The sequence below is a fragment of the Colobus angolensis genome, unplaced genomic scaffold (assembly GCF_000951035.1).
Source record: "Colobus angolensis palliatus isolate OR3802 unplaced genomic scaffold, Cang.pa_1.0 Scaffold134, whole genome shotgun sequence".
NCBI lineage: Eukaryota > Metazoa > Chordata > Mammalia > Primates > Cercopithecidae > Colobus > Colobus angolensis.
In genome coordinates, this window is record NW_012114422.1 from 155,905 (window position 1) to 172,205 (window position 16,301).

Here is a 16,301-nt window from a genome sequence, read left to right on the forward strand (position 1 = left end):
AACCCGGGAGGCAGAGCTTGCAGTGAGCTGAGATCCGGCCACTGCACTCCAACCTGGGCGACAGAGCGAGGCTCCGTCCCAAAAAAAAAAAGAAAAAAAGACTGTGCTCAAATCTAACTTTCTCTATAAGGACTATCTGATGATCTTTCCAAATACTACAACCTGCCCCACCCTAAATCTGGCACTTTCCCCCTTTATCATCCCACACTTTTCCATAGCACTTATCTTTTAATATAACATGATTTACTTGTTTGTTGTTTATTGTCTCTTTCTTCTAAACTGTAAGCATTGTAAGGAAAGAAATCATTTTGTTCACTGAGGTATTTCAAGTACCTAGAACAATGCCTGACATATAATCATAAGCGCACAATATTTGTTGAGTAAACAAACATAGAAATGAATATGCAACAGAACAAAGTAACTTGTACCAGACAGTCACCCTATAGAGATGTCTAACATTCTTTTATTTTAAGGCAAAAGTGAGAAGATGAAAGTTCTATAACTTCTAGTTAAAAATGGCAATTGGACATCACATCTTTCTTTGTTCTCCTGAAAAATCCAACTAAAAATACAGTAAAGAAAAAAAATATTAACCCATGAGGACTACAAGAATGAGAAATTATATAGTAGATAGTTAACAGTATTTTAGAAATTTTAAATTAAATAAGTGTAGAATGTTAAAACTAAAATATCTACAGAGGAGGAAGCCAATAATCAGCAAGCCAATTCTGCTGTAAAACCCTGAAGGCTCAGAAGCTGAAGTTGTCAGGTACCTGTGAAATTGAGAAATAGAGCTAAAAATAGGATTGGGTGAAAGTCTGTATAAGGAGCAAATCCCCTCCCCTATCCTTTAGGGACAGGTACCTATCCTTCCCTTAACCTGGTAGAACATAGGAGGTTTACTCTCTAGAGGCACAGTCATGGAAAAGAAGGTTAAAAGAGGGGGACAAGGCACCCCCCTGGCATCAGGACATGAAATAAAAGTTTAGAAATTGCATGGTGAAATCTCTCACAGCTCCCCCAGAAACCTGACAGTCTCAAGTACATATAAGCTCAGCAAGAGATGGAAAGATTCTTCACTGGGTAAATTGATAAGCCCAAGAAAAACAGACATAGAGATACAGACATTTGGGAGCTAATACAACATAGGATATTTTGATAAAGAGTGTAGATAAAATGCTTACATTCAAAAAACAGATTGAAACAAATACTTACATAACCAACATCAGGTCTGTAGCACGTGTATGCCCCTAAAATACTATGTAAGACATCATGATATGGGCCACCCTTAGGAGAGAAAAATGAAATTTGAAACTGTACAAATAATTGTCTCTAAGTTAATTTTTATGTAACATGTTAATAAACTGTAACATTTCCTAAATGACTAGTTTTAGCATATTTAATAAAAAATATTATAAATGTACTCTGCCAAGATGTTTTCCAAATTATTAATAAGAAATATTTAATACTGCAGATGGGTGCAGTGGCTCATGCCTGTAATCCCAGAACTTTAGGAGGTCAAGATGGGCAGGTCACTTGAGGCCAGGAGTTTGACACCAGCTTGGCTAACATGGCAAAACCCCATCTCTACTACAAATACAAAAATTAGCTGGGCATGGTGTCACACGCCTGTAATCCCAGCTACTTGGGTGGCTGAGGCAGAAGAATCGCTTGAACTCAGGAGGCAGTGTTGCACTGAGCCAGGACTGCACCACTGCACTCCAGCCTGAGCAAAAGAGTGAGAATCGCTCAAAAAAAAAAAAGAAAGAAAGAAAGAAAGAAAGAAAAAAGAAATATTTAATACTAAATAACAACAAAAAAGTCAAATAAACTTACTTGATGGATACAAGCTATATAATTTGCCAACAGTTTTAAAATCTTCTAGATTTAGTATAATAAGAGTATGATGAATACAGACTGTTTCATTTTATAAAATACAGCATCAGCAAAAAAACCCATCAAGCTACACTAAACCGTGTTAATAATTTTAATCTTAATGGTAAAAATTTTTATCTCATTTTATTTTTATAAATCTAAACATAGAAGAATTCCATGTATAAAGACTTGAATCAGCTGGGTGTGGTGGCACATGCCTGTAATCCCATAATCCCAGCTACTCAGGAGGCCGATGCAGGAGGATTGCTTGAGCCTAGGAGTTCGAGTCCAACCTGGGCAACACAGCAAGACCTGATCTCAAATTTTAAAAGAAATAAAAATAAAGACTTCAGCCAAAGGTAAAGTATATATAATGTAGTCATTTCTCTTTCAATAAGGTATAATCAACTTCATAATAGCCTATGTACAAAAAAAACCATTTCTTCCTATTTTAATGATAATTCTGAAACATTTTAAGTTTTGTGACAAAGTTCTTTATACTTTAACAATATACTAGGCCAAAACATTAATAATTCATATATCTTACAAAATAAAAAGCAAAACAAATTCACTGTAATAAAATTCATCAAGTACCTACTACATAAAAGGTATTAAATGCTATGCTAACTACAATGTATTTCGGTCAGTGGAATAAAAAAATAGAAATTCCTTTATAATTTTATAACTAGTTTTAGACTTTTATATAAGGTCCCCAGTTTCTATAGTTTTGCCTTTTTTAAAGTAATAGCTATTCATTTCAATAATCTGTTGCCTTGGATATTGACAGATTTTTTTTTTTTAAAGTAATTACAAGCTGGTTAGAAACCCTCACCTTCTGAAAGATGTAGAGAGATGGAAATGTACGGGATATGTCCAACTTAATTAATTCCAGACTGGCCTCTCGATCAGCAACAGATACACCTGCATTTACCAAGCAGATACAATTTTAATGATCACTTGGCTGTAACAAGTTCAATTTTATAAATACAGAATGATCACACAGCATATGTGTTATTTAATTAAAGTTAAAAGCTGAATAATCAAGAAATTATAAGAAATGTCACATAGCTTTTGTTAGAACTTGTTAGTCTCTTGTACAAAAAAGATAGCTATACATTTATCAGAAAGTTATATGGTAAAAGATTTCTAGTTCCAGTTTTTACAGAAGATAAAGGCAGACCATTATTTCCATGGTAACAACTAGGAAAAAAATTACAAATATCACATTTAAAAAATCATCAGAGAGCTATGGATACAAAGAGATCAATAGGATTTAAATTCCAGAAAAGTAAGAGGCTTTCCTTGGTGAGTAGATGTTGCGGGAAGTCAGGGAACCCAAACGGAGGGACCGGCTGAAGCCACAGCAGAAGAACATAAATTGTGAAGATTTCATGGACATTTACCACTTCCCCAATCAACACTCTTATAATTTCCTACGTCTCTCTTTACTTTAATCTCTTAATCCCATCATCTTCACGAGCTGAGGATGTATGTCGCCTCAGGACCCTGTGATGATTGCGTTATCTGCACAAATTGTTTGTAAAGCATGTATGTTTGAACAATATGAAATCAGAGCACCTTGAAAAGAACAGGATAACAGCAATTTTCAGGGAACAAGGGACATAACCATAAAGTCTGACGGCCTGCGGGGCCAGACAGAACAGGGTCATATTTCTCTTATTCCAGAAAGCGAATAGGAGAAATATTGCTGAATTCTTTTCTCAGCAAGGAATAACTCTGGGCAAACGAATGCATTTCTAGGCAGAGGTCTCTAAAATGGCCACTCTATGAGTGTCTGTCTTATGCAGTTGTAGATAAGGGATGAAATACACCCTGGTCTCCTGCAGCACCCCCAGGCTTGCTAGGATTAGGAAATTCCAGCCTGGTGAATTCTAGTCAGACCAGTTGTCTGCTCACAAACCCTGTTTCCTGTTAAGATGTTTATCAATGACAATGTGTGCCCAGCAGAACATGGACCTTCATTAGCAATTCTAGTTTCACCCTGGCCTTGTGATCTCACTTTGTCTCTCAGCCCTTGTGATATTTTATTGCCTTTGAAGCATGTGATCTCTGTGACCCATTCCCTATTCATATACCCCTCCCCTTTTGAAACCCCTAATAAAAAGTTGCTGGTTTTTGTGGCTCAAGGGGCATCATGGAACCTGCCGACATGCGATGCATTCCCCGGACACCCAGCTTTAAAATTTCTCTCTTTTGTATTCTTTCCCTTTATTTCTCAGACCAGCCGACACTTAGGGAAAACAGAAAAGAACCTACGTTGAAATATCAGGGGCTGGTTCCCCCAATAAGTAGACACCAGTGTCCATTTTTCTTCCTAGGGGTATCTGCCAGGTCTGGGTATGGGCTTAGGATCAAGCTTGCCAAAGACAAAGTCACTCTGGTTGAAGGAAGAGAAACCAGAAGAGCTACACATGGCCAAATAAAACTGATGTGATAGACAGGAATCTGGAGGAGTCCTGAATGTGTACCTGGTTTTCCCTATGGGACTTTTCTGAATGCAGAAGGCCGGGCTAGAAATACAGAATAAAATCACCCAAAGTCACAAGGTCTTGAGAGGGCCTATCATGGGAGGGAGATACCTGTAATCAAAATAGAACACTTTGGGCTGGGTGTGGTGGCTCAAAGTGCTGTAATTCCAGCACTTTGGGAGGCCGAGGTGGGTGGATCATCTGAGGTCAGGAGTTTGAGACCAGCCTGATCAACATGGTGAAACCCCATCTCTACTAAAAATACAAAAATTAGCCAGGCGTGGTGGAGCGTGCCTGTAATCCCAGTTACTCAGGGGGCTGAGCCAGGAAAATTGCTTGAACCTGGGAGGCGGAGGTTGTAGTGAGCTGAGATTGCGCCACTGCACTCCAGCCCGGGCGACAGAGCGAGACTCAATCTCAAGAAAAAAAACCACTTTTTCCCCATCAAGAAATTTGAAACTCAAGATAAACTAAATCTATCGAAAGCTGCAACCCTTCCCCAACCGAGATCAATTAATAGTTGAATTGAAGTGACAAGCCCTTAATCAAACTGCCTAACAGGAAAGAGCAGTTTTCTCTGCAGTGGAAACCTCAGCTTTGGTTTCTACATTCTTTTTATATACAATGTCTGGCATACAATTTAAACATTTAAGATACACAGAGAAGCAGAAAATGTGACTTACAACCACTTTAAAGGGGAAATAAGGGGGAAAAACAGCCAACGGAGGCAGACCTGCAGATGATGCAGTATTGGAATTAACAGACAACAACACTATCTATTATAAATATGTTAAAGAAAATATCTGGCTGATATGCACTAGAGAAAAAAATAATAATAAATTTTAAAGAGAAAATAGAGGAAAAGATGGGGGAAGGAACATGGGATGGGAAGATGAAGAATTTCAACAGAGAAATAGAATGTATAAAAAGAACCAAGTGAACATTCTACAGTTACAAAGCATATCTGAAATTAAAAGCCCATTACACAGATTTAGATTTAATAGCAGACTAGATAAACCAGAAGAAAGCATTAGTGAATTTGATGATGGATCAATAAAAATCAATGAAACTGAAGTAGAGAAAGAGAGAGAGAAAAAAAAAAGAGTTGGCCAGGCACAGGGGTTCATGCCTGCAATCCCAGCACTTTGGAAGGCCAAGGCAGGAGGATGGCTTGAGGCCAGAAGTTTCAGACCAGCTGGGGAAACATAGAGAGACCCCATTCCTATATGACAGATTAAAAATTTTTTTTTTTTTGAGACGGGGCCCCGCCCAGTCGCCCCGGTTGGGGGGGAGTGGTGCGATCTCGGCTCACTGTAACCTCCGCCTCCTGGGTTCACGCGATTCTCCTGCCTCAGCCTCCCGAGTAGCTGGGACTACAGGCGCCAGCCACCTCACCCGGCTAGCTTTTTGTATTTTTTAGTAGAGATGGGGTTTCACCGTGTTAGCCAGGATGGTCTCGAACTCCTGACCTCGTGATCCGCCCGTCTTGGCCTCCCAAAAAAATTTTTTTTTCAATTATATAGAATTGTGTCTATCCCCTACCTCCCCCTCCCAAAAAAAGAGTGTAAGAGGCTTGTGAAACACTGTTAAATGGTCTACTATACGTGCAATTGGAATCTAGAAGGAGAACAGGCAAGATAGGGCAGAAGCAATATTTAAAAGGGCAATGACCAAAAAGTTAAATGACACATGCAAATTATAAATATCCAGGAAATAAGAAAACAGTAATTTATGTAGACACTGCTTCTGACTGGAACTCTTCATTACATTCAATTAATTTCTACTGAAGTGCAACTTTCATCATTTATTCTTTTCTTTTAGAGACGACGTCTGTTACCCAGGCTGGAATGCAATGCTGCGATCTCAGCTCACCACAATCTCTACCTCCCAGGTTCAAGCCATTCTTCTCCCTGCCTCAGCCTCCCGAGTAGCTGGGATTACAGGCACCTGCCACCACGCCCGGCTATTTTTTGTTTTTTTCAGTAGAGACGGGGTTTCGCCATGTTGTCCAGGTTGGTTTCGAACTCCTGACCTCAGGTGATCCACCTGCCTTGGCCCCCCAAAGTGTTAGGATTACAGGTGTGAGCCATTTGCCCAGCCTCACCATTTATTCTCAAAAAAAATTTCAGAAGTGAATACTTATAATTTTAATTCTTATAATTTCAATGCTTCATAAAAATGAGTTTCAAAGAATGATGAAATAGCTGCTGTCTGCCAGTATAAAATTTCTTTACCTTTTATGTACTTTTAGTTCTCCACAAATAGCTGACATAGCTAAAAGGCCTTAGGATGATACTTACATGAACTCTTCTGTAAATCAAGTCTTTTCTCTAGCCTTGTTTACTGAAAGGGTTATTAAGATTAAATAAGATGATATATGTAAAGTAATTACTACAGCTTCTGATACACGGTACAAAATCATGCTCAGTAGCTGAATTTTCACCCTAAAATTCTTATATAAAAAAAGAAATCACACCTTCTGTATCATTCTCTGAACTTGTTTCACTGAAACTTTTCCACCGTTCTTTTGCTCTTGAGAGGAAGATTTCATAAAGTTCTGGAGGGAGGGGGGAGAACAAAAATTTATGAATAATAGGAAAGAAATATATTTGCAAATTTTTAATTTTTACTCTTCACCTATTACAGGTCAGATCTCTCTGATGTAGCAAGCATCAAAAAAGTGGCAAATCTAAGTACTTGATTCTACCAAAACTATTCATTATATACCCAGAAGTAAAGCAAATTACTGCAGAGCAATCATCCAAGTAGTTACAATATAGAATGTACGTATGAGGCAGAAAGAGATGCTTCTGCTAAGAAGTATCATTGTGGAACAGCAGAAAAAATGATGTTTGGAGTCAATCAGACCTAGATTCAAATTCTAGCTCTGCCATTTACTATCTGAGGGACTTCAAGAAAGTTACTTAGCTACCCTGGAACTCAGCTTTCTTCATCTGTAAACCAGAGAAAAACAACACCTACTCATAGAGTTACTGATGATTAAATAAGATAATATATGTAAAGCTTCTGGAACCTCCTAGCACTTCAATAGATGCTCGATCTTGCTTTCTATCACTCCTGAAACTGGTTTCTCCATCATGATATTGCTATCTAAAGATACTTATATTTCACACAGACTTGGTGTTTGTCACCAACAAACAAAATCTCTACCCCTATCTTTTTAATTTAAGTGCCTAGTCACTGCACTCCCATATGCAGGATCTCATAAAAACTTCAGGACAGGAAAGATTTAAAAAGTTTTCTCAATTTCCAAATTCTATTTGTCTCTACTTTGTAACTAACTATTGCAGATATTTGAAACTACATAAAAATAGAGGACATTTCAGGGACAGAAGAATAGAAAAAATATGTCTTGCCCAAACACCAAAGTTTATATATTGTCCAAAGTAACTTTTCTTGCTTCAATTAATTCTTTTTAAAATTTTATTCCTTTTTAAAGGTAATACATGAACATGGTTTTTAAAAATTTCAAAAAGGAGGCCAGGCACGGTGGCTCATGCCTATAATCCCAGCACTTTGGGAGGCTGAGGCAGGTGGATCAACTGAGGTCAGGAGTTTGAGATCAGTCTGGTCAACACGGTGAAACCCTGTCTCTATTAAAAATACAAAAAATTTAGCTGGGCATGGTGGTGTGTGCCTGTAATCCCAGATACTTGGGAGGCTGAGGAAGGAGAATCGCTTGAGCCTGGGAGGTGGAGGTTGCAGTGAGCAGAGATCGTACCACTGCACTCCAGCCTGGGCAACAGAGTGAGACTCCGTCTCAAAAAAAAAAAAAAAAAAATTTTCAAAAAGTACAAAATAGTATAGAGAGAAAAATAAGTTTCCTTTCCTCAGATGCGAGTGTGGTTATCAGAGCTCTAATTCTTCCAAGAATGAAAATATGCACGCACAAGTATATACATACATATATAATCCTTTTTTTAAAAATTAAAGTGACAACATATTTCATGCACTGATCTGTATCTTACTTTGTTATATTAGAGGTTGTTCCACATTAGTAGATACAGATCTGCTGTTGTTTCTTTTAAACAACTGCATAATTTTCCAAAGTAATGACTATACCATAACAAGTATTCTTATATTTGCCAAGAAGTGTATCATTATCAAATACCTGACTAGATATATTTCAAACACAATCTTACTATTCTAATCTTTTCTCCCTTCTATTTACTTTTCATTACTACTAATGGTTTGGAAAGAAAAAAATTTTAAAAAACTTAATATTCCTATTATTATTATTACTTTTTGAGACAGGATCTTGCTCTGTTGCCCAGACTGGAGTGCAGTGCCATGACCTCAGCTCATTGCAACCTGCCCCTCCTGGGTTCAAGCAATTCTCAGCCTCCCGAATAGCTGGGATTACTGGCATGTGCCACCACATCCAGTTAATTTTTTGTATTTTCAGTAGAGTCAGGGTTTCACCATGTTGGCCAGGCTGGTCTTGAACTCCTGGCCTCATGTGATCTACCTGCCTCAGCCTCCCAAAGTGCTAGGATTATAGGCATGAGTCACCACACCAGACAAAATTCCTATTATTGATGCCTGGCTCCATCAATGACTACATAGAAGAGATGAATATGTTAAAATTTATACATATAATTATTTGGGGGTTATTAGGTATAAAATTGTAAGTTTTTAAAAAAATTTCAAACTGGTTCTAAGACAGCTTCAATATTCTACCCAAATTTTAAAACTGTCCAAAAAACGGGGGGCTCACCAGACAAACCCATCAGTTTTAGAAGTCATAAAATTGATCCAATAACAAAAATGTGGTAATGCGTTTCAAAACATCAAAGGACATCTCTCCAGTAAGATTTACAGTTAAGAAGACCTGCGTCTCAGTTCAATTTTATGCTTGGGTCCTCATGTCACACTTACTTTGCTTTGAATCTGCACAGGGAGAGTTTGAAGCAGGCTTAAAGATGATACTTTGGACTTGAACAGAGAATACTTTGATTTCAGTGTATATTTTGCTTTCTGATTTTGTGAATTATGATATTATCCATACTCTCAGCAAAATGCACTTTCACTATCATCTTATATTATCACAAATAACTGTTAGAACAATCCTTTCATATTCTTACCCCTATTTTACAGATAAAGAAAAACTAAGACTTCTAGATGTTAAGTAATATGCCCGAGGTCACAAACCTAATACATATGGTGGAACCAAGATTTGAACCATATCTGACTGACTTTAGAGCCCTTACTCTTAGCTACTATTCCCTAATGATTATAAACTTCATGAATAAAACAAGTCAAATTACTAAAGCCTTTCAAAAGTAAACAACTAACAAAAATAAATGTACTTCAATCCAATTATAGCATCTTTCCCACACTAATAAAAAAGAAGAGAATAAACACACATTCCATTCTTGAATACATAAATATTTAGTGAAGAAAATCTAAAATTATGTTGGAAATAAATGACTCAGTTATGTTACAAAACTATAAATTTCAAGCTAAAAAAGAACCTTTTGATTACAGTATCACAAAACATTAACACCAATTTAACCAATATTTTAATGTCTAAGTTATCAAGATAACTCAGATTCTAAAGCCAAAGTTATCAATAAAAACTGCAAACAAAACTTCATATAACCATCAATACCTCATTATCTGTTTGCAAAACTGATTCTTAAGACTTTAAACAATTACAGTATGTTCAAAAATTCTTATTATGGATTTAGAAAATCCAACTGAAAGTTCTGACTATAAGTTAAAAACATTCAATCTGTTTCAAACTCAGAAAGCAAAGGTAATCTCAGTTTATATTTGGAGAGAACAGTTAAGTCATATAAAATCTAATTTTTTCTAAGTTAAATAAAAACTTAATTCTTCCTTTAAATTCTATTCTAAAAGTTTTTAAGTTCTTTGAAATTAACATGTTGGCTGGGCACGGTGGCTCACGCCTATAATCCCAGCACTTTGGGAGGCCAAGGCGGGCAGATCACCTGAGGTCAAGAGTTCGAGACCAGTGTGGCCAACGTAGTGAAACCTCGTCTCTACTAAAAATACAAAAATTAGTCAGTGTGGTGGCAGGCACCTGTAATCTCAGCTACTTGGGAGGCTGAGGCAGGGAGAACTGCTTGAACCCAGGAGGTGAGGGTTGCAGTGAGCTAAGAGAGCACCACTACACTCCAGCCTCCGCGACGCAGCAAGACTTCATATCAAAATAAATAAATAAATAAATAAAATAATATGTTTATTACAGGAGACTTGTGAACATCAAATTTTAAAATCATACATAATCATAATATCCAAAGTTGGCACTGCTTTTCAGATAAAGGGTAAACATTTAAATTTTTGTTATAATTCTGCCCAATTATATATAATGCTGATTGTAGAAAAGCTTTTGCATCCAATCCTGATTATTTCCTTAGAGTAAATTCTTAGAACTGAAACAAACAGTCAAAGTTTATTTTTTTGAGACCTTCGGTAAATATTTATGAATGATTTTCAGTCATCCCTATATGGGTAATTCTCATTCATTTTAATATCTTTTGAGGGATGAAAAACAGTACTTGGATGTTAACATATATGTCTTTTTTATAGAATGGCAGGAAAAAATATGTCTTTGATTTGGTTATCACAAGGAAAATGGTTAAATAAATTATAGTACATCCAAATTGTGGAATACAATGTAGCTACAGTACATATGAGGCAGACTTGTATGCACTAACATGGAAGATGTTTAAGATAGATTACAGGGTGAAGAAAGCAAGCCACAGAATAACCTTATGGCATAAACTGTGGGGGAAAAATAAAAGAAAAGCTTTAAAATTGATCATATGGGCCAGGCACGGTGGCTCACGCCTGTAATCCCAGCACTTTGGGAGGCCGAGGCAGGCAGATCACGAGGTCAGGAGATCAAGACCATCCTGGCTAACACGGTAAAACACTGTCTCTATTAAAAATACAAAAAATTAGCTGGGGATGGTGGCGGGCGCCTTTAGTCCCAGCTACTCAGGAGGCTGAGGCAGGAGAATGGCGTGAGCCCAGGAGGCGGAGCTTGCAGTGAGCCAAGATCACGCCACTGCACTCCAGTATGGACGACAGAGAGAGACTCTGTCTCAAAAAAAAAATTGATCATATGTAGATGCACACTTTATGTACATAGAAAAAAGACCAGAAAGAATATACACCAAATTGCTAACAGTGTTTACAGTAGGATCAAGAATAGCAATTGAGGTGGAAGAGCAGATACTTGTACTTTCTCGTTATTTTAATTTTTTTCAATAAATATAAAAAGAAAAATTTTAGAAGTAACAGTGACAATATATTATTTCTAGTATTATACTAAAGTCCTTAAGTCTTTATGTGGTGCCATTGTCTAGCATTAACATTATCATTTAGGCCAATTTAGCACATTTTATTATTAACTATTTATTTATTTATTTAGAGACAGGGTCTCACTCTGTCACCCAGGCTGGAATGCAGTGGCGAAATCACAGCTCACTGCACCTCCTGGGCTCAAGTGATCCTCCCACCTCAGCCTCTCAAGTGGTGTGACCACACATGTTGGCTGCCTGGCTAATTTTGGGATTTTTTTGTAGAGACGGGGTCTCGCTATGTTGCCCAGGCTGGTCTCAAACTCCTGGGCTCAAGAGATCTATCTGCACAGCTTCCAGAAGTGCTGGGATTACAGGCACGAGCCACCATGCCTGGTCTATAAAGTATTTTACTTTCTTCTATTTGATATTATTCTAATTTTGTCTAATTTAAAAAATTTATTTATTTATTCTATTTTATTTTTGAGATGGAGTTTCACTCTTGTTGCCCAGCCTGGAGTGCAATGGTGCAATCTCGGCTCACTGCAACCTTCGCCTCCCGGGTTCAAGCGACTCTCCTGCCTCAGCCTCCCAAGTAGCTGGGATTACAGACATGCACCACCACATCGGGCTAATTTTATATTTTTAGTAGAGATGGGGTTTATCCATGTTGGTCAGGCTGGTCTCGAATTCCCGACCTCAGATGACCCGCCCGCCTTGGCCTCCCAAAGTGCTGAGATTACAGGCATGAGCCACCATGCCCAGTCAAATTATTTATTTATTAATTTAGAGACAGAGTCATGCTCTGTAGCCCAGGTTGGAGTGCTGCAGCAAAATCATAGTTCACTGTAACCTTAAACTCCTGGGCTCAAGCAATCTTCCCATCTAAACCTCCCAAGTAGCTGGGACTACAGGCATGAGCCACCACGTCCAGCTTAATTTTTAAAAAATTCATCAAAACTACTCTGCAAGCCAGGCACAGTGGCTCACACCTGTAACCCAGCACTTTGGGAGGCTGAGGCAAGTGGATCGCTTGAGGCCAGGAGTTTGAGACCAGCCTGGCCAGCATGGCAAAACCCCATCTCTACTAAAAATACAAAAAATTAGCCGGATGTGGTGGTACACACCTGTAGTCCCAGCTACTCAGGAGGCTGAGTTAGGAGGATCGCTTGAACCCAGGAGGTGGAGGTTACAGTGAGCCCAGATTACGCCACTGCACTCCAGCATGGGTGACAGAGCGAGATTCCATCTCAAAAATAAAAACAAAAAAACTAGTCTACATTTTGCTCCTATCTAACAAAGTTTAAGAAACTTAAGAAAAATAATATAACTCTTTGAAAGTCTTCTTCTTCTGTTCTTTAAAGTTTTATTGATTTATTTATTTATTTATTTTATTTGAGACAGAGTCTTACTCTGTCACCCAGGCTGGAGTGCAGTGGCTCAATCTTGGCTCACCGCAACCTCCATCTCCTGGATTCAAGCAATTCTCCTGCCTCAGTCTCCTGGCACACGCTGCCACACCTGGCTAATTTTTCATATTTTAGTAAAGAAGGGGTTTCACCGTGTTGCCCAGGCTGGTCTCAAACTCCTGAACTCAGGCAATCCACCTGCTTCAGCCTCCCAAAGTGCTGGGATAACAGGCATGAGCCACCACGCCCGGCTAAAGTTTTTTCTTTATATAGCTAATCAAGTTATAAACTTTAAATTTATTTATTTATTCATTCATTCATTCATTCGGAAACAAGAGTCTCGCTCTTTTGCCCAGGTTGGAGTGCACAGGCGCGATCTCGGCTCACTGCAGCCTCCACCTCCTGGGTTCAGGTGACTCTTCTGCCTCAGCCTTCTGAGTAGCTGGGATTACAGGCGTGTGTCACCATGCCCAGCTAATTTTTTTTGTATTTTTAGCAGAGACAACGTTTCGCCATGTTTTGTCGGGCTGGTCTTGAACTCCTGACTTCAGGTGATCCACTTGCCTTGGCCTCCCAAAGTGCTGGGATTACAGGCATGAGCCACTGCGCCTGGCCTAAAATTTTTAAATTAAAAAAAAAAAATCCCAACATGACTGGTTTAGTTAGGTAAACAGGGAGGAAAAGAAACTTTTAGACTTCCTCCAGTATTTATGTGTTTTTTGTGCGAAAGTGGAGCCTTTTCATAATTGACTATTTTCTTTTTATATATATACTTATTATCCACTGCCATGTAGAATCGCAGAAGTTTTTGATATTTGAATGCCAAGAAGTTTATTGATAGTTGTAAACTAAAGGAAAACCCATAAATCCTTATATAAATTATAATAACTTATTAAATCATAACAGGTTTTGGGGGGATGAAGCATGCTCTTAAAATGACATTATATATGGTAATGGCCATTTATTTTAATGGTCACTCTACTAATCTGCTATGTGACTCTGTAAATGGCTATTTCTACATGTGGGAGTAACTGAACGTAGAATACAAACCAGGAGTGATATTTAGTTCATTTCCTACAGCTAGACTCCAAACTTTCCCACGGACACTAGGGGGCAATCCCTGCCACCACAATTCTCGAACTCTTCTTGTACTACGCCTAGAATTAAAGGAGGAGAAAAAAGGAGAAAGTTACTTTTTATACCAAAAATACTACTTGCATGATGGATTATCTTTAGTCTATGGCCAAGTGATCAAATCATTTTTAGGACTATTGAGAATTAAGTATGTAATGCATTCTTTTCTTTGGGTTCATGCTTGCAGGCAACAACATCCTACAAGATGTATAGGATCCCAAAGGGACAACAGTAATCTAAAGGGAAATGTGTTTTATAAATGCCAATGAGAAATCAGAAATATGCAGTCAACTATTTAAAAAACAGGATAAAAGGGACATAAAAATGTGTCACCAATTCAGTACCAAAAACAAAACCATCAAGAATCTACAGTGGGTAAAGCCCTAGTTTTTGAGAAGCAGTGAAGTCTGCTAAAAAAAAAAAACCTGTCGGCTTTAAAGTCAGATAGATCTGAGATCCAATCTAATTTAACCATTAATTAAATGTATAACCCTGGGCAAATCACTTAACCTCTCTGACCTTGAGTTTCCTTATAAATGGGAGTAAAAATACATATACCTGATAAAAGTTCTAAGAATCAAATATAATTACTTATGTAAAGTGCCTCAAATAATACGTCACACCGTGCCAATATTCAACAAATTCCCAATGTACCAACTACAGTAGGCATTGCAGAAGATATCCCCAACCCTCTAGTCGAGAGGGAAGATAAGGCATATTTTAAAATATTATGTAAAAAGGCAGTAAGAAAGAAATTCTGTCATTTGCAACAACACAGATGAACCTGTAGGATATTGTGCCAAGTGAAATAAACCAGGCACTGAAAAATCAACACATAATTTCACTTATATGTGAAATCCAAAAAAGTCAATCTCATAAAAGTAGGGAGTGGAATGGTGGTTATGGACGGGGGAGGGTAAAGTGAATGGAGAAAGGTGAGATGTTGATCAAAGGGTACAAAGTTCCATTAGAAGAAATAAGTGTTAGTAGCCTATTACATAGAATGGTGACTATAATAAATAATAATGAACTGTGTATTTCAAAATTGCCAAATAAGCAGATTTTAAATGTTTTACCACAAAATATTGAGAAGTATGTGAGCTGATGGGTTTGTTAATTAGTTTGATTTAATCATTCCATAATGTAAACATATTACAAAATATTGAGAAGTATGTGAGCTGATGGATTTGTTAATTAGCTTGATTTAATCATTCCATAATGTAAACATATATCAAAACATCACACTGCACCAGGCAGGTGGCTCACACCTGTAATCCTAGCACTTTGGGAGGCCAAGGCAGGCAGATTGCTTGTGCCCAAGAGTTGGAGACCAGCCTGGGCAACACGGTGAGACCCCATATCTATCAAAAATACAAAACTTCGCTGGACATGTTGGCACGTACCTGTAGTCCCAGCTACTCAGGAGGCTGAGGGAGGAGGATCACCTGAGCCCAGGGAGGTCAGTGTTGCAGTGAGTCATGATCGTTCCACTACACCTCAGCCTGGGCAACAGAGTGGGACCTCGTCTTAAAAAAAAAAACCTCAAGAAACATCACGGTAGGGTGCAGTAGCTCACACCTATAATCCCAGCACTTTGGGAAGCCGAGGCAGGCTGATCACTTGAGGCCAGGAGTTTGAGACTGGCCTAGCCAACATGGTGAAGTCCCGTTTCTACTAAATATACAAAACAATTAGCTGGGTATGGTGGCGGGTGCCTGTAGTCCCAGCTACTAGGGAGACTGAGGCATAAGAATCATGTGAATCCAGGAGGTAGAGGTTGTAGTGACCTGAGATCACGCCACTGCACTCCAGCCTGGGTGACAGAGGGAGACTCTATCTCAAAACAAACAAACAAACAAACAAATCACACTACCACACAAACATATGCAATTATTATTTATCTTTAAAAAGATGCTGGCAAAATAAATTTTAAATGAATAAATAAATGCAAAGGCAAGGTAAATATATTAGTCTCAAAGTATGATGATGGGACATTTACATAAGGGAAAGATCATACATAACATATTTTCTTGATTATGAGATAAGCACTTTAAAAATCACTTTAGGCCGGGCACGGTGACTCAAGCCTGTAATCCCAGCAC

The 16,301-nt window shown here is 38.1% G+C and overlaps 1 protein-coding gene across 1 annotated transcript in view; it reads right to left on the minus strand.

The window, feature by feature from the left end:
* The window catches only part of TBC1D12 (TBC1 domain family, member 12), a 161,103-nt gene that overhangs the window by 24,143 nt on the left and 120,659 nt on the right, over positions 1-16,301 (minus strand). The window contains exons 6-9 of the mRNA XM_011934308.1: positions 14,116-14,222; positions 6,841-6,921; positions 2,708-2,802; positions 1,216-1,287 (exon numbers count right to left, since the gene is read on the minus strand). Of these exons, the coding sequence (XP_011789698.1) occupies positions 1,216-1,287; positions 2,708-2,802; positions 6,841-6,921; positions 14,116-14,222 (355 nt within the window). The remainder of the gene's footprint in view (positions 1-1,215; positions 1,288-2,707; positions 2,803-6,840; positions 6,922-14,115; positions 14,223-16,301) is intronic.